General features: G+C 39.4%; 2 protein-coding genes across 2 annotated transcripts in view; one reads left to right on the forward strand and one right to left on the reverse strand.

Moving 5' to 3' along the window:
- LOC141338793 (uncharacterized) overlaps positions 1-27,587 on the forward strand; it is a 203,415-nt gene that overhangs the window by 159,190 nt on the left and 16,638 nt on the right. The window lies entirely within an intron of this gene.
- LOC141339034 (uncharacterized) lies at positions 10,733-26,934 on the reverse strand. Its single transcript, XM_073844658.1, has 3 exons — positions 26,892-26,934; positions 22,822-22,960; positions 10,733-11,909 (listed from the first exon to the last, which is right to left on the reverse strand). The coding sequence occupies exons 2-3, from the start codon at positions 22,904-22,906 to the stop codon at positions 10,927-10,929; spliced, it is 1,068 nt and encodes a 355-aa protein (XP_073700759.1). The 5' UTR covers positions 22,907-22,960; positions 26,892-26,934; the 3' UTR covers positions 10,733-10,926.

Below are 27,587 nucleotides of genomic sequence, written 5' to 3' on the forward strand. Positions count from 1 at the left end.
GACTGAACAGGGTTTTCTTGACTTGTTTTCGTGTTGTTGTTGCTTAGCAATGTTATGGACATGATATTGTCTGGGGGTTTGACAAAAGGAGGGTGGGACGGTGGTTGGCGCTCGGGGCGGTGACTTGAGTAGATCAGACGTCACATCGTTACGGAAGTCACAGCAGCTCGTGAAAATAAACAGCTAATTTAAGCAGGCTGTGTGCAGTTTACTGTGGATTGACTGTTTTGAAACTCATATGGTAGTGACATAGCCCCTAGACCTCAGTTATCATGAAAAAAGCCAGGAAATTTCGAAATTTCTTTAATGAAATTTTGACTATATGGGACCTTTAATGGTTTAGCTCCTGCATACCTAATTAGTCTCCTACTACGCTACAATCCCTCACGCTCCCTAAGGTCGCAAAACCCTCGACTTTTAGTAGTACCTAGGATAGCAAAGTCCACTAAAGGATATGTACATCGACTTAACATACAGTAGTCACCATTAATAAGCTACTAAATATATTGTAGTAGCCTACATTTTTCTTTGAACAGCTGCTTTGCAACGATTTGTATTGTGAAAAGCGTTATACAAATAAACTTGAATTGAATTGAACTGTTAAAGCTATACATTTGAATGCTCCCTGTGACATCAGTGAGTTAAATAACAAAAAAACACTAAACTAACAAAAAAAACAACCCTCAGAGCTTTGTATAAATTTGGTAAAGGTATTAACATATATATATATATATATATATATATATATAAAACGTAGTGAAATCAGGGGTACACCAGATGTGGTATGATTTAACAAATTGCAAAAAAAGAAAAAAAAATCCTTACACCAAAAATATTAATTTTTTTTATGTAATCCTTTTTGTAATTTTATTTTTTAAGCTTGAACTCCCAGTAATTGTGTAATTAAAGATTAAATTGTTTAGCATTTATTTTGTTTACACAGAGAAGTAACTTTGGTTTGTGTTCAGTAGCATGTTTAAGCACCACGCAACCCACGCAATTGCGTGGGGCCCCAACGCGATTTCTTCCAATGGGAATCCATAACCAGACATTTTTGTAATTAGTTTAACACAGGACGACTACTGATAAGCTTTAGGACAAGTAAACTGTTATCGAAACCTGCGTTTTTTTATCTCCGTATACTTATGAGTTATTTCGATTTAGAAGCTGTTCTCATAACCGGACGCACCTGCCGTGAGAGGTTTGGCATGTGCAGCGGCACCGTCTCAATCTCTGGCAGAGGTGAGGTGCAATTTATATTTTTATATTTTATCATGTAGATAAAATCAGAGATGAAAAGGCCTCCTTCTTGAGGAAGTCAGTATGTTAATTTTATTACATAAAAATAGCTAGGTACGCTATAATGTTATATTCCATTGTGTTGTGCTCCTATGCATGATGTTCAAACATGTTTTGGTTGTGCTGAGGAAACCTCTCTCTCTCTTTGAAGAGCATTTTTATTTTAAAAAGGTGTTTTGTGTGCCATTTTCTGTTTGTTTATAGGGATTTGTAAACTGCATTAATAAAATAACTTGAAATTTTCAACATCTTTTTACATTATTTATTTTTGCACCAACTTATAGAAAGTAGTATTACGGTATCCATAAGCAGTATTGTATCAGTAGTGATTAAATGTAAACAATACTTATCCCTACCACAGAAACATGAGCAAAATCCACCTAGGGGGCCCACCCGGGACCACTTGCTAAGAGCCCCCAAAATACGCCCCTGTTTGTGTTAGACCCTTTGTCTTTGTGTGAAGACACCATCCCCCACCTAACTGTGTGACAAAAGAATCATTTGAATCAGAGCAATTACTGATTCATTCCACTGTGTGTCAGTATTTTGTCCTGTTCTGTCTTCCCAGTGTTTTCCCCCCCATGTTTCCCATTCACATGGATTTGTCCTTGTTCTCCCCCTTTTGGTTTAGTCTTAGTTGGTTTAGTCTTGCCCATTTTTGTATTTCCCCCTCGTCATCCTGTTATCTCGTCTGTAACCACGCCCTGTTTGTAGTGTTTAAAAAGTTTCCTCACTCCCTCTGTCCGTCGATGTAATTGTTGCTTCTGCTTGGTTCTGCTTCATGTGCTTTGTTATTTTTCTTTAATAAATAGCAGTATTAATTTCCCGCGGTTCCATCCTGTTCATCTCCACTCATCAACCCGCAAAACTGTGACACTGTGTGTGTTTTACTTTTCCAGAAAATTTGCTTTACTAAATGTTCTGTATGTTGATTTGTCTGTTTCTTGAAGGTCTTCTGCTGATCGCAAACTGATTTACTGCTTAAGTACTACTACTAACCTCAAGAAAACCTCTCGGTTCATCTGGCAAGGGTTTGCATGAAAGCCTGCACGTCAGACGAAATAGCAGAGTGACTGAAAAAGGCCAAAGCATCTAACAAGGAGTGGGTACGCACAAGCAGGACCTGGGATTACCAGGAGCTCTGCAGGATCCTGCCTGACAGTACCTTGTGCCTGAAGCTTCTCTGAAGCCTGAAGCTTACCAAGGAGCTTCTCTGGCGAGGCTTCTTTGTCAGAAACCAGCCTGAAGATCCTCAACTGGCCCTGCGGTTACCACCACCACTTCAGCCATCTCTCACAGCTTGCAAGACTGTCAAAAGATCCTGACAGCTGCAAAAGAAGACTTCCTCAGGATACGAAGAAACCTGCTGAAGGGCGACGAGGTGTCCGCGACTTTACCTCTATTACTGTGAGGCGGTCTTGGTCTTCCCTCACCTTCAGGGCCCGGGAGCTGTGGAAGTCTTAACTGTAACGCCGGTTTCACACTGCACGCGTAAGCAGGACGTAAGCAGCGCGTAAGCAGAGCAGAAGCAGCGCGCATCCATTGGGCTTTCACACTGGCAGCGTTTGTCGTGCGCAGCTGAACCGCAGCTTGTGTACTGCAAATATAGACGAGTATCGTTCATTCGGTCACGCATTTCAGGTGTTCTCCGACAACTGTCTGTCATGTGCATTGAATTGTGATATGGTTGTATGTTGTAGATTTAAGTAGAAAATGAGAAACGCTAAAATATTGAATATATTTTTAGACAAAGATCTTAAAGGTCTTAATGATTACCAGTTTGGTTTAAGATAATTAAAGCAACAGTTTTTCAATAACGAAAAGAATATGTAAAAGTATGATATTTGGGGTACTAATCGCCCCGGCTGTTGGGGCTAAAGGCACAATAATTTACAAGATAAGTAATAGATGATTGACTTTTACATTTGTTGACTCATATGGTATATATCATATTTTTATGGTGGTTGTCCAACTTTGAGATAATGAAACCATCATATTTAAAAACATGATAAGACATATCATATAAAAATATAATTTGTTGTTACTACTGTAAATCTATATAAAATTATTATAGGATCTCCTTCAATACTTTCAGAATCTTCACTTTTAAAAATGATTTTGTTTCTGTATTTTAAAATATGTTTTATATTAACATTTTAATGGCAGTAGTATAAATGTATTTATTCTTGTATATCAAAACAAGCAGAAAATAGTACAAACTTTGCTAAAGTGATTGTTTTGAACAAGTAGGCTAACTAGACATTATTTACAAAAAAAACACATTATTTTTACTGGTGAGCCTTTTAAACCGTGATTGTGTTACATGTGATACGTGATTTTATGGTGAAATTGTTATTTTTCGTGTTAATCAGGCCAGTTTTGATCAAGATCGATGCACTGTGGCTTTAACCCAGCGTAAGCGGCGCAGCAAAAATAGACTCGGCGCCAAAACGATCGCAGCACTGACGCTTCTGCTCTGCTCCTGCTACACGCTGCCGCGCCGTCCCTGCATGCGGTGTGAATGCTCTAATCTGTTAACATGGGCGCCGAAAAAAATACGCGCTGCTTACGCCCTGCTTACGCGTGCAGTGTGAAACCGGCGTCAGTTCATCTATTTTAGCAAGTTGTCCCTCATGATATGTGGTAATTTTTTGACATGAGTACAATTTTCCAATTAATATATTTCCATGTTTTCTAGGATGCAGGCTGGGTGGGCAGGTTGCAGCATGGTGGCAGGGTTGTGGTTGGCATCAGCAGCCACACAACAGCAAAAATACAGGCTCCCATGTTCACACTGTCCTCTACAGAGGAAGCTGTAACGCCTTACATATGTTATTAGACTGATTCTCTGACTACAGTTTGAAACGATACATGTGCTGTTTTATTGTAATGCATGAAGATTTTTTTGGTTGCAGTACTAGTTTATAATAGTCTGTCCTATTTTCACAGTGGTTTCAGCTGCACTTCAGAGAAATAAGGCCAGAAAACATTCAACCTGATAAAACCTGCAAAACTTTTTTCCTGTCACTGGCCGGTGAGAGAGTTCGTAATGTTACGATGGATCTCAACCGCCTCCATGAAATGTATGTTCCCCCATAGATCCACATAGATTTCCAATGTCTTACCAGTCATAGTGAATATTCATAAATAACCTTTTATTTCTTAATGCAGGTACAAGCTGCCCTCCTTCAAGAGCAATGACGTGCGGAAGGCAGTGGAGGCGGCTGATTGAACACTGCCAGCAGACCAACAGCAGGCAGTGAAAGAGTACCTCGCTCATGGTGCTGGTGGGGTCCAGCAAAGAATGCTGCAGCCACATTTTGTTGCTGAAACAGCTCTGCTGGACTCCTTGGCGGGGTAGGTAATTTCATCCAGTGGTTCAACATGATTACGTTTTCCTTATGTTGTAATTTTTAATTTATAAACTGTTTTTTCCTTCCTTTTGCAGTTACATCAGCCGACGATACTCCTGGAACCAGCACCGAGAACAGAGTGTTCTCTGCGTTTCTCTACCAGTTTCCGGTGTCACTGGACGGCCAGCCACCCAGCAAAAAACGGCGGGTGGATCAAGGTTTCCCAGCTGACCGTGTCTTTAATGACAAGTGGCGGAGCATCCAGTATTCGAAGAGAAACTAATACCTGTTGTCTAAGTAACACAAGCTAATTACATCTGACCATAGAAGCCAGTCTCTTTTAAAGGTCCAGCCGTGTCTGATAACTGATTATGCTGGAGTTTGTTTTGTTAACCCTCCCGAACAATGTGGTGATGTAGGTACTGTTTTAAGATTGATTACGATTGTTATATGACTGACCTTGAGACTCTTTCTGACCCTCCAGCCGTGGTCCTTGCAGAGTCTTTAAGTCAAGTCACCTTTATTTACACAGGGTTTTTAACAATGCAGATTGTGTCAAAGCACTTTACTGACACTCTGTCCTCCAATTTGATACTGTTATGTATAATGATAAGATTAAACACTCCATTTTCAGTTAAAGGCATTTCATTATTGAATTCAGAGATGTCATTGTCTAGTTCAGTTTAGTTTAAATAGTATCTGTGAAATATCTGTAAATCTCACTAATTCCATTCAAGAAGTGAAACTTGTACAATGTATAGTTTCATTCCACACAGACTGACCTATTGCTGTTGTTTATTTCTTTTCATTTTGATGATTATAACTAACAACTAATGAAAACCCCAAATTCAGTTTCTCAGAAAATTAGAATATTGTGAGAATGTTCAGTATTGAAGACACCTGGTGCCACACTCTAATCAGTTAATTAACTCAAAACACCGACAAAGGCCATTAAGTGGTCTCTCAGTCTAGTTCTGTAGGCCACACAATCATGGGGAAGACTGCTGATTTGACAGTTGTCCAAAAGACCACCATTAACACCTTGCACAAGGAGGGCAAGACACAAAAGGTCATTGCAAAAGAGGCTGGCTGTTCACAGAGCTCTGTGTCCAAGCACATTAATAGAGAGGTGAAGGGAAGGAAAAGATAGAACGTAGAAAAAAGTGTACAAGCAATAGGGATTACCGCACCCTGGAGAGAAATGTGAAACCAAACCCATTCAAAAATGTGATTGACAACGAGTGGACTTCAGCTGGAGTCAGTGCTTCTAGAACCACTACACACAGACGTATGCAAGACAGGGTTTCAGTTGTCGCATTCCTTGTGTCAAGCCACTCTTGAACAGCAGACAGAGTCAGAAGCGTCGCTCCTGGGCTAAAGACAAAACGGACAATTATGCTGCTGAGTGGTCCAAGTTATGTTCTCTGATGAAAGTAAATTTTGCATTTCCTTTGGAAATCAGGGTCCCAGAGTCTGGAGGAAGAGAGGAGAGGCACAGAATCCACGTTGCTTGAGGTCCAGTGTAAAGTTTCCACAGTCAGTGATGGTTTGGGGTGCCTTGTCATCTGCTGGTGTTGGTCCACTGTGTTTTCTGAGGTCCAAGGTCAAAGCAGCTGTATACCAGGACATTTTAGAGCACTTCATGCTTCCTGCTGCTGACCAACTTTATGGAGATGCAGATTTCATTTTCCAACAGGACTCGGCACCTGCACACAGTGCCAAAGCTACCAGCACCTGGTTTAAGGACCATGGTATCCCTGTTCTTAATTGGCCAGCAAACTCGCCTGACCTTAACCCCATAGAAAATCTATGGTGTATTGTGAAGAGGAAGATGCGAAATGCCAGGCCCAACAATGTAGAAGTGCTGAAGGCCACTATCAGAGAAACCTGGGCTCTCATAACACCTGAGCAATGCGACAGACTGATCGACTCTATACCACGCCGCATTGCTGCAGCAATTCAGGCAAAAGGAGCCCAAACTAAGTTTTGATTGCTGTACATGCTCATACTTTTCATGTTCATACTTTTCAGTCTGCCAAGATTTCTAAAAATCCTTTTTTTTTTGTATTGGTCATAAGTAATATTCTAATTTTCTCAAATACTGGATTGGGCTTTTCATTAGTTGTCAGTTATAATCATCAAAATTAAAAGAAATAAACACTTGAAATATATCAGTCTGTGTGGAATGAATGTATACATTATACAAGTTTCACTTCTTAAATGGAATTAGTGAAATAAAACAACTTTTTTGAAGATATTCTAATTATATGACCAGCACCTTTAGATTAATGTATGTTTTTCTCCGTTTGCAGAAGCACTGCATGTGTGTGATGTGACCATGTGAATACTCACATTCAGTTGTTAAAGCTGTTTTTTTTTTTTTTTTTTTTTGCGTGTATAAAATGAATACTTGGAAAACCAATGTAGGTATTTTTAATGGATCACAGTGTAGTGAATTTAGCTCAAAAGGAAAATGTATATAAACAATTACTATAAATTACAATTATTTATATCAGCCACCGGTAGTAACTGTTGCGGGATTATCTCCCCATCGACACATAACTAGTCTAAACGAACACATACACATGCAAATCACACATACATGGTACCTAGGAACGGTGAGAGGTGATGGCTAGAAACAGACAAGGAAAGAGGTATGAGGCCGAGTTGAGCATCTCAAAGAACCATCAGTTTCTATCTCACAGCACAGTATAGCTTACACAAAACCTGTTTAGGGGAAGGAACGATACTTGCATTTGACTTTGCTGTTAAACAAGAGTCTCGTGAAGCCTCTGAGGTAGTTCTGGATGGTTCCATTTGATGGCCAAAATTGCAATTTCTTGAAACTCCGAGGTCTTGACTCTGTTGTGGTTAGGAGAGTCCTCTCTCCTGAGTAAGCAGTTCTGAAGGACTGCAGACGACAATTCAGAGATGGGGGTACATGGACGTCCACGAGTAAAGAGAGAGAAGTGTCTAATCATTGACATTTTCATGATGATGAGTTCCAGGGTTGAGTGCAACGAAATCCAGCGGTATCAGTCTGACTCTGTGTAGTTGAGAGCCATCTTCCCTGGTTGGGGAGACCGCACACGGCTCTATATGTTGAGGCCCGCTCTGGCTCTGGGTTGTGTGAGTTCAGCAATCAAGATTTTTCAGAAGACAGGACGGAACTATGGAGGAGCCCTTTAAAGTCTAGGAAGAGTCATGCACAATGAGAAGGGCTAAATTTAAAAGCAGGAGGATGGAAATAATGGTTTTTATGGGTTTTATGAGCATTTGTATTGGACCATTTGTCTTTCGAGTGGTTGTGGCATTTTATATTCGGATTAAAGTATGAACACACATGGCATTCTATGAGGAGGTGGCATACACCAAAGTGTGCATCATTAAATGCATTAGTTTGATAGGAGACACATAGTTATACGTTGGGTTACATTGACTAGTACTTCACATATTAAGCATGCATACAACAACAACAACAACAACAACAAAATAAAATTCAAGAGACATTATACAAGACAGTTATAGTACACACCTTAAAGAAAATTTGTGTCCATTCAAAGAAGTTTTTCTATGAATTAGGTACGAGTCCATTTCTATGAGCATAAAGTCTTTCCTATAGGAAAGGAGTAGGAAAGGTTTTTCTGCCTGCATTCCTTTGGATAGTAAAACTAGTGTCATCAGATGGTTGCCCTGGCGACTGAGCTCCTTTTGGATGTTATGCAGCGTTCCAGGCAACCCGTTACTCATGTTTTTCCAACCTTCTACGCATAAAAGTGCACCCGCAGTCAAACCCTTGACTTCCCATCCGCGAAACCACCATGTCAGCCCCTACGATGCGGTGTTTATGCAAGTGGTACACAGTGAAAAAATTGAATAATAATGTAATAATAATAAATGCCCAGGCAGTTTGGGGTGACTTGACTTGCCTGGAACGCTACAAAGTCGTGAGTCGTGATTTGAAGTCGTGATTTACGAGCTCAAAAACCTGCCTGGAACGCAGCATTAGGCCGTGTTCACACTTGGCGTCTTTTTCACAAGAAAAAGTTGACTAGGGTGTTTTTTAGTAAAAAAAAAAGCTGGCAACGTTCTGTTACAAAAAGCAGCCGAGTGCGTCTTCTGTTGCTATAACAACAGCTGCAACAGTAGCTAGTGCTGTGTGGTGAAGAAATGTCGAGAAAGAGCCTCTTTGTGATGTATATTAGGATAGAGTTGTTTACTCATATCATACAACTCCTTGTGCTCCGACACTAGTACGATAAGTTTATCTACCGGCAACTTCTCCGTTTTTTTCTTGTTGTTTTTGTTGTTATGGAAACGATAGGTCCCGCTACTCGCTTGTCATTGGTCAGCTGTCAAAAAAGAGCTTGACGTAGGGCGCTTTCTTCAAAAAAGTTCAACTTTTTTCAACTTAAAAAGACGCTCTGAGCTGCAAAAAAAGACGCCGGCGGAGGCGTTTAAAAAAAGCGCTAGGGCTTTTTTGAAAAGACGGTTTACTCCATAGGATTAGAATGTAAAACAGAGGCTGGCAGTTTGAAAAAAGACGCCAAGTGTGAACTCGGCCTTAGTCGCTTTCAAGGGTTGTTTCCAGAATTCCAACATATAGCTGGCTTGTTGTTTTTAAAGATTATTTGTTACATGTAATAAATAACTGTCTGATTGGTCCAAACACTACAACAGCCACATAATTTAATTTTAATTTAATCAGAAAAATAATCATAACACAACTTCACATGTTTTTGTATATTGCTAAATAAATAAAAAATATAAAGTTTTGTTTCAAGCCTATGTATTTTGCACAATAGGTGAAATTATTATCAGAAACAGCTATGCAATGATTGTTTTTTTTTTTTTAGGGATGTCACCATCCCGCACACAATTTAATTGTCAAAAGGTCAGTTGGATGGAGACAGCCAATTTCACAGTTTTTTATGCATATTCTCATTGTCAATAACAAAACATTGCAAGAAACTGGATGGAAACTTGCCTATTGGGCGACAAAGTTGTTGTCAGCTTAGTGTTAGCAGTAGTGTGTGACCCACTGTTGCGGATCATTTACATTGTGTCATGTAGTGTGAACAGCACAATGACCTAAAGACAGACAGTAAGTCCTCTCCACTATGGGCAAGACCAAAGAGCTGTCTAAGGACACTATGGACAATCAATGATCCTGAGAAAGGTGAAGGATCACCCTAGAACTAAACGGGAGGACCTGGTCAATGACCTGAAAAGAGGTGGGACCACGGTCTCAGTGGTTACCATTAGTAACACACTACACCATCATGGATTAAAATCCTGCAGTGTGCGCAAGATCCCCCTACTCAAGTCAGCACATGTCCAGGCCCGTCTGAAGTTTGCCAAAGACCATCTGGTTGAGCCAGAGGAGACATGGGAGAAGGTCATGCGGTCAGATGAGACCAAAAGGAAGAAAAAGGATGAGTACAATCCCAAGAACACCATCCCAACTGTAAAGCATGGGCATGGAAACATGCTTTGGGGGTGGTCTTCTGCAAAGGGGACAGGACGACCGCACAATATTGAGGGGAGGATAGATGGGGCCATGTATCACAAGATTTTGGGCAACAACCTCCTTCCCTCAGTAAGAGCCTGTTGCCCAGCTACAGTCCCAAAACCGAAAAAAGATCAGGAGAAGACCAGTATGGAGAAGTGGGCCAAAATCCCAGCTGCAGTATGTGCAAACCTGGTCAAGAACTACAGAAAATGTCTGACCTCTGTAATTGTAAACCAAATATTTAGTTCTATTTTTCTAGTGTATCAAAGACTTGTTTCATGCAATAAAATTTAAATTATTTAAAAATCATAAAATATGGCTGGATTTTTTTTCTTTGATTCTGTCTCTCACAGTTGAGGTACACCTACGATGAAAATCACAATTTCACCATTCTTTATAAGTGAGAAAACTTAAATCAGCAGTGTATGAAATACTTATTTGCCCCATTTTACTCGTTGAAATTCATGCCAGACTTGTTAGCCCACCTTTTCTTGGCACAAGTGGACAGTTTAGTAAGAAGGAACTTGTACGTACACACAACATAACTCACTTGAGAATTTATATTTAATATTTGTCAAGGTTTCAGTCAATAATTTCAGCCTTCAAAATTATTTGTGCTATTGCAGTCAAAATTTCTGCAGAGCTATTTGAAACTATTTACGTACAAGAACAGAAATGCGGTCTGGTACATACTAATATATACATATAAAATTGCTCCTTCTAAACTTTTCAATGTCTTTCAGGTTTCTCTGATTGTGAAACTTAGGTTGCAGAAGGTCTGTCTCCAGTGTGAAGCCTCATGTGAGCAGTAAGGTTTCCTTTAAGTGTAAAACTCTTTCCACATGAAAGGCAGGTAAAAGGTTTTTCTTCGCTGTGAACTCTCATGTGAGCCCGAAGGTTTCCTCTAAATCTGAAAGTCTTTCCACAATAAGGGCAGATATAATCCTTCTCTCCAGTATGAATTCTCATGTGTAGATTTAGGTTTGTCTTGTTTGAGCAAGTCTTTCCACAGTGACTGCACATGAACGGCTTCTCTCCAGTGTGAGATGTTACATGATTTTTAAGGTGATCACTGTCTGAGAAACTCATTCCACACTGATGGCATATAAAACTGAGAGAGGGAGCTCTTGAGTGAACCACCATGTGCTTTTTAAGGGTTCCCTTATGACTGAACTTCTTTTCACACTGATCGCATGCATATGGCTTCTCACCAGTGTGAATGTTCATGTGATACTCAAGGTTTGGTTTGGTTGTAAAACCTATTCCACAAAGTTTGCAGAGGTACGGCTTCTCTCCAGTGTGAGTTCTCATGTGCCTGTTAATGCTTCCTTGTTGACTGAAATGTTTTCCACACAGAGGGCATTTGTAGGGCTTTTCACCTGTGTGGACGTTCATGTGGCTTTTGAGGGCTGCTTTTTTAGTGAAAGATTTTCCACACTCTTGGCAGGTGAAAGGCTTCTCTCCAGTGTGAATCCTCATGTGGACTTTAAGATTTCCTTGTTCACTGAAATGTTTTCCACACTGTTCGCAGGAGAAAGGCTTCTCTCCAGTGTGAATCCTCAAGTGGACTATAAGGTTTCCATGTTGACTGAAACTCTTTCCACAATACTGGCAGGTGAAATTAGTTTTACTTGAAGTATTTTCTGTCTGAGAGCAACTAATTGATTCTCGTCCAGTTATAAAATACTGATCTTCATCTTGCATTTCATCTAGTACTTCACTCTCCATTCTCGGCACCATCAGTTCTAAAAAGAGACAAATACAAGTTAACCCCTGTTTAAAAGCAACAGTAGAACAGAGTGCAACAATGGCCCAAATCTGCCATTTATTCTGGAGAGTCACAGTCCTGCAGAGTTTAGCTCCAACACACCTCTAATAAGTTAACCTTGAAGACCATGATTCAGGTGTGTTCAGTTAGAATTGGAGTTAAACTCTGCAGAGCTGAGCTTGACACCCCAGTTTACATTTATACAAAGTCTTGGATATGTGAAAACATCAAAATGTGTTCCACTGGGGATGTTTGTATGCAATTACCTCCATATTGTGGACTCAGATGTACATTATTGTTCACCTTACGAGACTACAGACTACTGTTTTAATTCCTCATTGAAAACATGGAATCAAGTTTTTTTTTTTTATGCATCCTTGGGATTTTGGGGAAAACTTCTGTAATACTTAACTAAGATTAATAGTTTTAAGTATGCAAACCACATTTGGGCACCCTGAAAATCACAATTGTGAGAGATTAGAGAAATGCACATTTCATAAGAAGGACTGCACTTTCATAAGAGCACAAACAAACAGGGCATAAATAAAAAGGAATAGCTCACTTTCAGAACAAAAATTTACAGATAATGTACTCACCCACTTGTCATCCAAGATGTTCATGTCCTTCTTTCTTCAGTCGTAAGGAAATTATGTTTTTTGAGTAAACCATTCATGATTTATATGGTTTGAACTTCTAAAATGCAGCGTCAAAGGGCTCTAAATGATCGCAGCCAAGGAAAGATGGGTCTTATTTAGCAAACAATGTTATTTTCTAAATAAGCAAGACAATCATTTGAGATTAAAAAGTATATAAGTTGTAAATGTTTTCAGAAAATAACTGATCGTTTCACTAGATAATAAACTTCTTCCTCGGCTAGGATCATTAAAAGCCCTTTGACGCCACATTTAAACTGCATTTTGGAAGTTCAAACTTGGGGGCACCATAGAAGTCCACTTTATGGAGAGAAATCCTGAAATTATTTCCTCAAAAAACATTTCTTTACGACTAAAGAAAGTAAGACATGAACATCTTGGATGACAAAGGGGTGGGTACATTATCTGTAAATTTTTGTTCTGAAAGTGAACTACTTTAAATAAGATAACTAAAATCAAGGTACAAAATGGTCTTTTTGATGCAGTTTCAATGCAGAAGTCTAACAGTTCAGCACCCATATTCACAAAACATTTTCTCTTACCACTAAGAGTACTCCTAAATATCAGTAAGTTTTTAACTGAGAGTTTTCCCTTAAAACCTATTCACAAAGCTCCTGAGACAAACTTTATTAAGGAACAGAGATAAGTCTTAAGCTACGAATAAGGGCCGGGGTTGACCTTGCTGCAATGGATGATGTCAGCATACTTATTAACTATGCACACAGTGATTGGCTGATAGGGAAGGGTCTGTCAGAGATTTATTCATAGAAATACTGTAGAGCGTCATATTATGTTGCCATATTTAAATAAAGGGTTAAAAAATGTTGTCTTTGATGTTGCATTTGGTCAGTTGTGCAGTTGTGAATTGGTCTTAGTGACTTCTTAGTGAGTCCTTGTCACTACTCCTAACAGATTTAGTAACTAGTTTTAGCACTAAACGCTTTGTAAAATACTCTTAAACAAAAAATGTAGGTGTTCTAAATTTAGGATAAATTTGTTTTTAACATTGTTTTTAAGGATTTCTCCTAAATCGGTTAATTAATTATGAGCTACTTCTACCCTTAAAATGCTTTGTGAATATGGGCCCTGACAATTAAACGTAGCTATAAATGATGTTGAAATCATACCTTCGAAAAAGTAAGTAGAGAAAGCAGGAGGACAGCAAACAAGACAGCCATTAACCAGTATTTGGATTTTAAAATGTATTGTAATTGTAACTTTTTTTTGTCTGTGCATTCATAAAAATTCCAAAATGCTCCAAAAACCCTTTTTCTGTTTCATTGTCAACAAACAATAACACAAAAATGGGGGGGGGGGGGTACACCTTTTACATTTCAGCAAACAATTTTAGTATATCTTCTCAAGGGACAATACTATAGAAATGAAACTTGGATATATTTAGTAGTCAGTGTCCAGCTTGTATAGCAGTATAGATTTACTGTCCTCAAAAAATACAGCCATTATTGAAAAAATAGCTGGCAACAAAAGTGAGCACACCCTAAGTGATAACAGCAGTATGTTGTTTAGCCATGTAAAGCCACATGTCCTATTCATTATGTTTATGTTTTGGTCTGCTTGACTGTTCTGTGCATCAAGTGCAGAACCTGGCTTCAAAAAAAAAAAAGCAGATGCATGAGTGCTGCCAGCTTTGCTTTAAAGGTTGCAGAAGTAAAAGGTCAGTTTGTCAGTGCTCACACCATACGCTGCACAGTGCTAAAAGTCGGTTTGCACGGGCGTCATCCCAGATGGAAGCCTCTTCTGAAGCTGGCTCATATGAAAGCCTGCAAACAGTTTGCTGAAGACAACCTGTCCATGAGCATGAATTACTGGAAGCATGTTCTGTGGTCTGATGAGACTATAAGATCAACTCAGATGGTGTCCAGCATGTGTGGTGATGCCCTGGTTAAGAGTACCAAGAAAACTGTGTCTTACCTACAGTCAAGCATGGTGGTGATAGCATCATGTTCTGGGGCTGCATGAGTGCTGCTGGTTCTGGGGAGCTGCAGTTCATTGAGGGAAACATGGATTGCATTATGTACTGAACATTCTGAAGCAGAACATGGTGCCTTCCCTCCAGAAACCAGGCAGATCGGCAATTTTACAACATGATAATGACCCCAAATACACCACCAAGAGTCTGAAGGTGATGGTGATGGGTTGCTAAGTATTTCTCCAGACCTGAACCCTGTGGGGCATCCTCAGATGGAAGGTAGAGAAGCACCATGTGTCTAATGTACTGCAGCTATGTGATGCCATTATATGGAAGAGTATCCCAGCAACAACCAGTGCAGCTCTGGTCAATTCCATGACTAGCAGGATTAAGGCAGTGCTGGATAACAATGGTACTAACATAAAATATTGACACTTTGGACACAGTTTTGACAAGTTCACTTAGGGTGTACTCACTTTTGTTGCCAGCTATTTTGACAATAATGGCTGTATGCTGAGTTATTTTCAGAGGACAGTAAATCTATACTGCTTTACAAGCTGCACACTGACTATAAAATAAATCCAAGTTAAATTTCTATAGTATTATCCCTTAAAGGTCCACTGAAGCGCCTTGAAACACGCAGCGTTATTCTATGTGGTGACTGTTACGACCCCATTTTGTGTTATTCTTTTGTTGGCTGTTTGTTTTTCTTCGTGTTATGTTTTGCAGGCCTAGAGTGAGTGACGTCATGATTAACAGAGGGTTTACACCTGTGTGGAGTTTGCCGGCAGTGAAAAGATCGCTCCCTTCAGTCGCTCAGGGCTCGCTCGTCGATGTGATCTGTCCTGTTTCGTCTCGTCTCGTCTTTTATTTGAGTTTATGTTAATAAATGTTATTTGTTTTTCAAACGTTATCCAACGTGTTATCTCCTTTGTCGCGGCTTGTGAGCCGGTTGTGACAAATGGGGGCTCGTCTTTTAAGTTTTGAATATCTTGTTGAGGTATTTTGAAAGCGCGCTGTTTGTTTGCGTTTGGTTATTTTGTAATGAAATGCGCATGTTGATTAGCCAAACGTAAAGCCTGAAGAGCAATTGTTTTGTGTAGCGCTAGTGTTTGTGGGTGTTTTAAACATCCTTTTGAAGGAGTTACGCGTTGGATTTTGATTGTTTCATGGACGGAGGGTGACTATTACTGCTCACTATAGTTGGCTGCGTCTCTATGCAGGAAGAAGGTAAGTGTTCTTTGCAAATCCTATCGTGGGGGGAAATTTGAGTATTATTGGTGTTCCCTTGTTAGGTGTAACTGCTCGTTCCCTTTTGGCACGAGTGGTAGAATGTAACTTTTTCTTGTTTTTGTGTGGTGACCGTGAGTAGAGCAGTTGTCTCGGGAGCATATCCGTGGTACGAGTGAGTCGCCAGCGTGCTGGTTGCTTTTCTTTGTACCAGCGGGAGTTAGTGCATAAATACCCCTTACCAGTAACCACACGAAGATTAGGGATGAGTTAGTTAGTGTTTTTGGTATAGATAGGGAAAGGGAACTTGTTTTTCCTCCTACTGGGGTTTGTAAAGAGCACGTTTTTTATATATCGGAGAAACATGTCTAATTTAGTTGACGATTTTATTAACTCTCCTTCTGAATTTTTGCTTGATTCGTGTACGAAAGAACAGTTATTAAAAATCGCGGATCATTATGAAATTGAAATTGGAGATCGGAGAGTAAAAGATAGTACGGTGAGGGAAAGTCTTAAAACGAAGTTGATAGAACAGTGCATATTGGTGGAGGAGCCAGCTGCTGCCGGTCATGTTAAAAGTCAAGTTAGTACTTTTACTTTTGAGCAGCAAGAACGGTTATTGTTATTACAGATTGAACAGGAGCGGGTGAAATTGGAAGTAGAGCGTGAAAAAACGAGAAATGAACAAACCAACATTGAGCTACAAAAATATCGTTTGGATATAATAAGAGAAGGTGGATTAATTAGCGGTTCTAGAGATTCTTCGCATGCTGCTTCTCAAATGTTTGACACTGCTGCTAATTTGCGCTTAATACCTAAATTTAATGAGCGAGATCTGGATACATTCTTTATATTGTTTGAGCGATTAGCAGAGGCAAGATGCTGGCCTAGTAAAGAACGTACGTTGCTGTTACAATGCGTGCTCACTGGCAGGGCTCAAGAAGTTTATTCTGCACTACCACTCCCAGATTGTGAAGACTATGATATTGTTAAAGCCGCCGTGTTAAAAGCATACGAGCTAGTACCGGAAGCATACCGACAGAAATTTAGAACTATGTCTAGGGGAGTTAATGAGCCTCATGTTGAGTTTGTTAGGGAGCTCACTACTGCATTTAATCGCTGGTGTATGGCTTCTGAGGTAACAACGTTTGAAGATTTGAGTAATTTAATGGTGCTTGAACAGTTTAAGAACACTGTTCCTGCTCGCATTGCGACGTATATAAATGAGCAGAAGGCTGAGACCGCTACTAAGGCTGCTGAATTAGCTGATGATTACGTTTTGACTCATAAAAGTAGTTTTGAGTTTCGGAAAAGGGATGACATTTTTGAAAATAAAATAGATCGTACACCTGGAGATGCAATTCTGATCTGTAATTACTGTCGTGGTAAAGGCCACTGGAAGCATTACTGCCCAGTACTACGAGTTAAAAGTAAGGGGGGGAAAACTCCTCGGGTTAAACCAGCTGTTTTAGCGGCACCCATAGTAAATTTTTCTAACATGTCTGAAGAAAGTTTTCCCACAGCAGTGGAGCTTATAGAAGATGGAGATTATGCACCTTTCATCACTTATGGTCATGTGTCAATGGCTGGACAAGACACACAAGTTCCAGTGACCATATTGAGGGACACAGGAGCATCGGAATCCTTCATTTTGCAGAAGGTGTTGCCATTTTCATCTTTGAGCGACACTGGTACTAGTGTGCTTATTAAAGGAATTGGGTTAAATGTTTTATCTGTTCCTTTGCATAAAGTAATGTTGTCATCTCAACTTGTGAATGGAGAGGTGGTGATTGGGGTACGTCACGCTTTGCCAGTAAAGGGTGTGGATATAATACTGGGAAATAATTTGGCAGGTGGCAGGGTTTGGCCGGATAGCTCTTTACCTCCTGTGGTTTCACCTTTTCCTCTCCCAGGTCCTGATGAGAGTAAGGAGAAGTTTCCAGAGGTATTTACAGCATGTGCAATAACTCGTTCGATGACCTCTGCTCAGCCAAAGTTATCTTCTGAGCCAGGGGTAGTGGGGTCCACCTTTTCCTTGCCTGATGATTTTTCTGTTTCCCTTCCAGAATTGATACAAGAGCAGCTCCTTGATCCGTCTCTCTCTAAACTTTTTGAAAGTGTGGTGTCATCTGATGAAATTAGAGATGTTGCTCAGGGTTACTTCTTACAGGAAGGAATGTTGGTGAGGAAGTGGATACCACACTGTAGTAATTTTGCAGGGGATGCTATTGTACAAGTGGTAGTGCCAGAAAAGTATCGATCACTTGTGTTGAAAGTTTCTCATGACGAACTTGCAGGTCACCTGGGGGTTAGAAAGACCTACGACAGAATTCTTCGACATTTCTTTTGGCCAAAATTGAAGAAAGATGTGTCAAAGTACATCAAGACATGTCATACTTGTCAATTAACGGGTAAGCCGAATCAGATTATTGAACCTGCACCGCTATTTCCGATCCCAGCTGTCAGTCCACCCTTTGAGCATCTGATTGTTGATTGTGTAGGCCCGTTGCCTAGATCAAAATCAGGTAGTATTTATTTGCTCACTGTTATGTGTGCATCGACTCGGTATCCTGCGGCCTACCCCCTCCGTACCATTACTGCAAAATCTGTAGTGAAAGCCTTGACCCAGTTCATTTCAGTTTTCGGTATTCCAAAGATTGTACAGAGTGATCAAGGTTCTAACTTTACATCTCACTTGTTTTCTCAGGTATTGAAGCTGCTCCAGGTTAAGCACAATAAAGCAAGTGCTTACCATGCCCAAAGCCAGGGGGCGTTGGAGCGCTTTCATCGGACGCTTAAGTCCTTATTACGTGCGTATTGTACTGAGATGCAAGGTGATTGGGAGGAGGGATTGCCGTGGCTGATGTTGTCAGCACGTGAGGTATGTCAGGAAAGTACGGGTTTTAGTCCAAATGATCTTGTGTTCGGGCATACTGTTCGGGGTCCCTTGGCTATGCTACGTGATAATTGGATTGAGAGTGTACCACCTAAAAACCTGATAGATTATGTAAATGGGTTCAAGCGTAGGTTGTATGAAGCCGGTAAAATGGCGAAAGAACAATTGTGTTCTTCTCAGAGGCGTATGAAGACACTTTATGATCGGCGAGCTGAGAAAAGACAATTTATATCTGGTGATCAAGTGTTGGCTCTGTTACCTGTGGAAGGTTCTCCATTTCAAGCTCGGTATACAGGTCCTTTTGTGGTGGTTAAGCAAATTTCTGATTTGAACTATCTGATTGCTACACCTGACCGAAGAAAGTCCACCCAATTGTGTCACATTAATTTGTTGAAGCCTTATTATTGCCGTTCTCACGAAATGTCAAATGTTAAGACTAAGGTGCAATCTGTTTTGTCAATTGATAGTGCTTCATCTGACCCGTTGGAGGAGGAAATTGATGAGGGGGTTCCTTTTCCAGAAGATACGGTACTGTTGGGACGTCTTAAAAATTCAGAGACTCTTAAAAGTTTGCATAAAATGTTGGCCCATTTGCCAGAGAGCAAACGTGCTGATTTAATTGCTCTTATTAACCGTAATGTCTCTTTATTTGGTGATGTGCCTTCACGAACCCACTGGTTGGAGCACGATATCGATGTTGGGGATGCGGAACCCATTCGTCAGCATTTTTATCGGGTTTCCCCAAATAAGTTTCCCCATCTTAAAGATGAAGTTCAGTACATGCTGGATAACGATATTGCAAGGCCATCATTCTCTAGCTGGGCTTCTCCTTGCATACTTGTGAATAAGCCTGATGGAACTTATCGTTTTTGCACCGACTATCGGAAAATAAACAAACTGACTAAGCCAGACTCCTTTCCTCTTCCTCGCATTGAGGATTGTGTTGACCAAGTTGGGTCTGCAAAATTTGTTAGTAAATTTGATCTGCTTAAAGGTTATTGGCAGGTTCCATTGACCCCAAGAGCTCAAGAAATTTCTGCCTTTATTACATCTGAGGGGTTATTTTCTTATAATGTTATGAGCTTTGGTCTTCGGAACGCGCCCGCAACATTTCAGCGGCTCATGAATCGGGTTGTTGCTGGGTTGCAGGGAGTCGCTGTCTATTTAGACGATGTAGTTGTTTTCAGTGATTCGTGGGACCAGCACTTGAGTCGTATTGCAGTACCTGTTTGCTCGTTTTAAAGAGGCAGGACTAACAGTCAATCTAGCCAAATGTGAATTTGCCAAGGCCACCGTGACATACCTTGGTAAGGTGGTTGGTCAAGGTTGCGTGCGGCCAATTCGTGCTAAGGTAGAGGTCATCGACCAATTTCCATCTCCTACTACGAAGAAAGAACTCATGCGGTTTTTGGGGCTAGTGGGTTATTATCGGGGATTTTGTAGAAATTTTTCTACTGTAGTAGCCCCACTCACTGACCTACTGAAAGCCAAAGCCGTTTTTGTTTGGTCTCCTGGTTGCCAAAAAGCCTTCGAAGCAGCTAAGTCGTTGCTGGTGTCTGCTCCGGTGTTGGCAGCTCCTCGATTTGATCGCCCTTTTACCTTATGTGTAGATGCAAGCAATGTGGGTGCAGGGGCTGTATTATTACAAGCTGATGATACAGAAATTTACCGTCCAGTCAGTTATTTTTCTAAAAAGTTTTCTTCGTATCAGTTAAATTATTCTGTGGTGGAGAAGGAGGCATTAGCTTTGATTTGGGCCCTGCAGAATTTTGAAGTGTACATTGGATCTGTGTCTGACCCATTGGTCGTGTACACCGACCATAATCCACTTACGTATTTACACTCTTTGAGGTCCCCAAATCAACGTTTGACTCGCTGGTGCCTTTTCCTGCAGTCTTATTCCCTTGAGGTCCGACACATCAAAGGGATAGACAATGTAGTAGCTGATGCATTGTCTAGAGTCCCTTACACCTCCTAACTGTTTTGTTTGTTTTTACTCTTTTTCTTTGCTCTTCTTAAATTGCTTCTACAGGGCCCGTAGTTGCTGAGTGCATTGGGAGTACAGCAAACTGTTTTCTTCAGTAGGTGGGAGGTCTCGGGTAAGGGTAGGTTGTAGTTTCAACCTTAGACACCTTTTTCTATGGGGGAGGGTGTTACGACCCCATTTTGTGTTATTCTTTTGTTGGCTGTTTGTTTTTCTTCGTGTTATGTTTTGCAGGCCTAGAGTGAGTGACGTCATGATTAACAGAGGGTTTACACCTGTGTGGAGTTTGCCGGCAGTGAAAAGATCGCTCCCTTCAGTCGCTCAGGGCTCGCTCGTCGATGTGATCTGTCCTGTTTCGTCTCGTCTCGTCTTTTATTTGAGTTTATGTTAATAAATGTTATTTGTTTTTCAAACGTTATCCAACGTGTTATCTCCTTTGTCGCGGCTTGCGAGCCGGTCGTGACATGACGTACTTTTAACTGAAACAAAAACATATCGCCCAGCCCCGCCCACTAATTTTGAATAGCCAATAGCGTTCCATTTATCTCTGATCGGGCAAGAGCCGTTGAGCTCGGTAAAGCCGCATTTGTAAGCTTATGACAGCCACAGATTAATAAATGACCCCACAGATTCAATATGAAACTTGCTAAAACGAAATAGTGATTCTAGTGTAGTCGAGTGTAGTTTAATACATGCCGACCGCACATATGAGCGCTTATGATCTCCTCCGCGTCTCTGTGTAGGAGGTGGGACACTACGGACTCTAGAGAGTATTTGATTGGACAGAACGTTTGATGAGAAACTGAAGTGCACGGTGATATCATCCAAATCCTTGATTCATATTGGCGGAAGTGACGAGACTAAGTTTTGAATGCCCATATCTTGTAAACGCGAATTTTGTCTTCGTTTTGCAGCACATTAGCTTATAGATAACCTTAAGGCTAATATATTCATACTAAAAGCCAAAAAACTTTAATTTTGATTTCAGGGGGACTTTAAGACAATATAGTAAATTTGTGTGAGGGGTGTACTCACTTTTGTGGGATACTCTATAGCAGTTGTTCTCAAACTGGGGTATGCGAGGTGACGGAAGGGGGTTCGCGAACAAAATGCTGAGCTTTGCCATTAATTTGGTTCTACCCCAGTTTAAAGTAACATTAAAACAGAGCATATATTTCTGACAAGCAAAATGCCACTTTTATGCTAAAACAGGAAAATGTGAGTGCCGTAAACAATCAAAGACATCAAATCACCTCATCTCTAAGTGACTGTATCCATACCAGCAGTGTGCGTATGATAGGATGCCTGCAAAGTATGCTACTTTAGCAAACAGCGCTGCATGTACTTAAGTGTCTTTTAAGTATATTTGTAGCACATAATAGCAAAGAACAAATATTGACACAGACTGTACAAAGATTGATACAGAAACAACACTTTTCATGTTTAAAATATGAGTAATGATATGAGTACTAACTGAATGAATGAAAGACGCTTCACTTATTAAGACCACTTACTGCCACCTTCTGGCGATTTTAGTTATTTATTGCCAGCCTAGGCTGGTTGGCTGATTTTAGCTGGTCAGCAGGTTGGTTTTAGAGGGATTTTGGCCATTTTTCCTGGCTGGTCTTAAATGTCAGGCTGGGAAACCAGCTACTCCCATCTTTAACCGGCTACGACCACTGCTCTTTACTGAACAACATTCAGTAAAGAGCAGTGTTGAGCAAGACTGGCAGGAGACTGTATATGTCAGCTTCATGATTTGACTGATTTAGATGTTACGTAGAAAGAGCGACAGCTCAACGCATTAAAGGAAAGGAATATTCGTGTTTTCCTAACCACTGACCAAAAAAAAAAAAAAATAATAAAAAGAATCCATTTTTGATGTATTTTGTGAATAGGGAGGATTGGGTTCACTCTCGTACAAGCTAGTCTAGTCTAGTTAATAAAATGTTATTAGTAAGAATTTTGAGCTTCTGTATCACCTCAAGAAAGTACAAAATATAGCAGCATCTATTGCTTTTTTTTAACAATCAAACTAAGAAATTAATCAAATAGTTCTCTGCTGCACATTAGTATGTGTCTGGTCATTTGATCTCAACATATTTTTGTCCACATGAAGCTCCATTTTTAAATAAAACCACCGTAATAATGACACTCTTTATTCTAAAAATATTATTAAAGAGAATAAAAACAAACCTGTTTCTTCCTCGTCATCTTCTTGTTTCACAATGAATACTTCTTCAATCTTTATGTCTTCATCCTCCTCTTTAATAAATGCCATCTTTATAACAGTGCCTCACGGGGATCTCAGTTGCTTCAGCAGGAGTTTTTCTGTCTGTTTGGACAATCAGTCATAATTAAGATCAGAACAATTAACAGAAATTAATGCAAACTAAATCTGGGTGCATCTCAGTCAGAGTACAATAGTTAAAGGAGTAGTTCACTTCCAGAACAAAAATTTACAGATAATGTACTCACCCCCTTGTCATCCAAGATGTTCATGTCTTTCTTCATTTGTAAGGAAATTGTTTTTTGAGGAAAACATTTCAGGATTTCTCTTCATTTAATGGACTTCTATGGTGCCCCCAAGTTTGAACTTCCAAAATGCAGCTTAAATGCAGCTAAATGATCCCAGCTGATGAAGAAGGGTCTTATCTAGCGAAACGATCGGTTATTTTACAATTTATTTATTTTTTAATCTCTACACAGAGCTAGACAAGATGAGCATTTGAGGTTAAAAAGTACATAAATTGTCTTTTTTTTTTTAAGAAAATAAACAATCGTTTTGCTAGATAAGACCCTTTTTTCATCAGCTGTGATCGTTTAGAGCCATTTGAAGCTGCATTTTAGAAGTTCAAACTCCACTTTATGGAGAAAAATCCTGAAATGGTTTCCTCAAAAAAAAAAAAAAAAAAAAAAAAAAAATTCCTTACAACTAAAGACAGGAGAACATACATAACAAAAATCAGAACAATGTCTAAAAGCTGCTATTAAATAAAGGTGTACAGTAAACAAGCTAAAAACCACAGAACTATGTTTTTATAAGCTGTCGACCTAAAAAAAGAGTGTTTAAAAACAAGAACAAAAGTAGAGTGCAATGTGTCTTACTACTAATAGGTCAATGTCAGTGCACCTTTTCCTTACCTTGCTTTGTTGGAGAAACGATCCAACTGAATGGCCCAACATGAAATACCCTGACATCTACAACTATTTGTGTTTTTTAGGTCAAGAGCTTATAAAAACGTAGATTGTTTTTTAGCTTGTTTACGGTACACCTCGACTCAGAACAGCTTTTACACCTTGTTCAGTTTTTTGTTAGAAGTCAGAAATGACAAGGAGTCTGCTTCCCGCAATACAAAGTCAATGAGGAGCATTAGAATGATGGTGGTTTTCCAGGAAAAGGGAAACCAGCTAAAAACAGCTACTTCCATCTTAAAGGGATAGTTCGAGTATTTAAGACATAAAGTTGTATGCAATCCTTATCAGCACTATAGTGTATACACACTGACCCACACTGCGTTCACCTCCCTGGTCAGAGTTCTGGCCGCTGGAAGTTGTTCAAGAAAGTAGTCACGGTTAGTTTCCGGGGCCTCAAAACTGTGCGTTTTTACGTGAAAAAAAGATATGCGTTTCAAAGCTTGATTAATTTACATCACAAAAAACACTCCTGACAAAAATCATACCTCAGTTTTAATCGGCACTATATTCTTTCCGTTTCCATCAATCCGCGCTGCTGTCAGTTCGCACGTTCCGATCAGCTGTTCCATTACACACTCGAATGACAACGACGTAAAAAGTAGAAAATTAACAACGGTGCGAACTTGTAAATTCCCAGGTTGTGACCACAAGAATGTGCAGGGATCGCCGTTCAGATTCCATCGTTTTCCTGTTTCTGATATAGTTATGAGACAGCTTTGGCTGGTTGCCATCGGCTATCTGCGGGAGCTAAAATATCAAGTACTATCAAGGATTTTCGTGTGTGCAGTGCTCACTTCAGCGAAGACGATTACATCCCCATCAAGGAGGAAAAATCAAAAAATGGATTTTAAAGAGTTCTGCTGTACCAGTACCACGGGTAAGCTCTATTTACTAACTTTATGTCGCATACGACAGGTTTATTTTGAAGCTAACGTCGGTTTTTAGGCTAACGTCACATTGAGAATATTCTAACCGGGGCAGTGATAGCATCGACAATAATCGACTGTCTATGTGGTGAGAAAATCGGCAAATGTCATAACTAATGAATTTAATTGAATCTATATAACACAACAAAATATGATGCTTTGCTATATTTGTTATTGTCTGTAACTATGCGGAACATGCGTCGGTATCATCGTGTTTATAAGTGTGCTTGAAGTCACATACATACAGGTAGGTCTAAACCAGGTATCTCCAACTCCGGTCATCGTGAGCTACATTCCTGCAGCGCGATGTTTTCCTATGACAGGGCACCTTTCTCAAATGAGACATTCTGTACAAGCCTGCTAATAACCCGTTGATTTGAGTCAGGTGTGTTGCATCAGAGAAAAACTAAAACCAGCAAGACAGTAGCTCACGAGGACTGGAGATCCCATGTCTAAACTGTACAGTAAACAATCTGATGTTTAGACTCCTGTGGAAATCACGTGAAACGAGGTCTAATATAAATATATATATCTCGTCTGTTCCGTCTGACATTGTGCTAAAATTGGTTTCATCATCAGAAGTTTCGTAGTCAGACATGTTGTCAGTGAGTCGCGCTATCAACAGCTGATCGGAACGTGCGAACTGACAGCAGCGCGGATTGATGGAAACGGAAAGAATATAGTGCCGATTAAAACTGAGGTATGATTTTTGTTAGGAGTGTTTTTTGTGATGTAAATTAATCAAGCTTTGAAACGCATATATTTTTTTCACGTAAAAACGCACAGTTTTGAGGCCCCGGAAACTAACCGCGACTACTTTCTTGAAAAACTTCCAGCGGCCAGAACTCTGACCAGGGAGGTGAACGCAGTGTGGGTCAGTGTGTATACACTATAGTGCTGATAAGGATTGCATACAACTTTATGTCTTAAATGCTCGAACTATCCCTTTAAGCCAGCCTACCAGCATAGGCTGGTTTTAGCTGTTTTTTTCAGCAGGGTAATCATTTCAGAAAATGTACAAATTTAGATCATTTTACAGACAATTTTTAAATTTTTACACTCATTTTGCCAGCACATGTCCCATAAGACTACATTAACCCTTGTGTGATCTTATGGACATTTTTGTCCATTTCAGTTTTGTTTTTTGTCATAAGTGTGCCTGTGTTAATTCCATCTGCATACATTTTGGCTCAGGTGTTTGTTTTTATTGAAATTTTAATACTTAACCATCATTTCCTTCAAAAAAATAAATTTTACTCTCTGTACCATACTCACACTCAGGACCTTAAGGACAAAAATGTCCACATTGAAACCCATTAAAACTGCAACTGTTTAACCAGGGCCATTTGACTATAAAATTATGCTAATGGGCATTCATTCTATCGACAAGGCTTCACATTTAGAATTTAGAATCTAATAAGCAAAGAAAAAATTCTGCTCAGCATTTAGTACATGGAAATGACTATTTTTCATTTTTTCATAAAAAAAAAAAACACCTGTGGCATTATGCAAACAAACCAGCATTTAAAGAGTTACAATACGGAAAATGAATGAATATTTGGTATCTATGGATAGAACATATGTTGGTTAAAAAATAGACATAAGTGAAAGTGGAAAAAAATATTAATAAATCAAATTTATTATAACAGTTTTTGGACATGGACAGTTTTGTCCATTTTGCACCTATGTGTACATTTTTTTTTAACTCACAAGGGTTAAATGTGTAGAAATACCCAATTGTAGCAGTTTTTAGTAACGTGAACGCAATGCCTCAGAAAATCCCATCTGCCTGTTTACATGACAGTAGCATTGGCACATATCCGATTTATATCTGATTTATTTACACATATGAATGAGGACTGAAACTGATCTCGAAATATCCGAATGCATGCGGTTTTCCCCGTTTACACATTTGCATGTTTAGTTTAAATTGATTCAGATATAGAGCGCGAAATGAGACGCAGCATCTCTATTTATCATGAGCAGAAGCGCTTCACTCGCGAAAATAACGTTCTTTAACCCTAGATGAAGTATTAAACTGCTATATTAGATAAAATGATTACTTTACAGTTATTTAAAGGCTGTAACATATACGGAAATGTTTGCATCTATTTAAACACTTTGAATGTGGAAAAAACAAACCTTTCTAGAGTCAAATCACAACAGAAGCACGAGCGCCGCGCAGACTCATGATGTCATCGTCAGATCAAATAAAAGTCATGCTGTCTAAAATCACTAAAGTGCAGAAAGAAAGGTAACCAGATTTCTCAAATTGAAACCATGGAGATTTCTTACTTGAGTGGTTAAAATATCCCTGAAATATCATTTGTTATCATCTATTTAACAAAACAAGGACAATATTTTTAATGTTTTCAATTGTTGTGATAAAGGTTACTATTTAAGTTAATAATTACTATGTTCAAGATTATTATTCATTTTTTTTTCTGGTTTTAACACAGATCAGCAAAAAACACACTATAAAAACAGTTAACTGCAGTAACCACTGTAAATAGCAAGCAATTCAAAACAATATTTTAACATGATTTACAAAAACCTTACAAAAATAAAATTAAATATGGAAAGAGTAATAAGTAAAAGTGCCTTTTCCAACTGTATTTAATATTTCAATACTTTTTTTATGTTGATGCTTGGAAATGACTATTACTATCCTTGATTAGGCTTATTATTTAGCATTTTTGGATTTTATTCACAGAGTATGTGTTCTCTGTAAATGTAATTGTTGCAAGTGTAATTATTTAGGCTTTATTTAATCATTTATTCATATTGGGGTGTACCTTCATCACATGACATAGTTAAGAAATGAGTAACTTACTGTTG

This window comes from Garra rufa, chromosome 1, assembly GCF_049309525.1.
Source record: "Garra rufa chromosome 1, GarRuf1.0, whole genome shotgun sequence".
Taxonomy (NCBI): domain Eukaryota; kingdom Metazoa; phylum Chordata; class Actinopteri; order Cypriniformes; family Cyprinidae; genus Garra; species Garra rufa.

Bases quoted from the DNA above. Each gene is read 5' to 3' on its own strand.
- LOC141339034 (XM_073844658.1), bottom strand. From the start codon at position 22,906: ATGGCATTTATTAAAGAGGAGGATGAAGACATAAAGATTGAAGAAGTA. The intron at 11,910-22,821 runs GTTTGTTTTTAT...GTCTCTTTTTAG, and splicing joins AGATGACGAGGAAGAAACAG to AACTGATGGTGCCGAGAATG.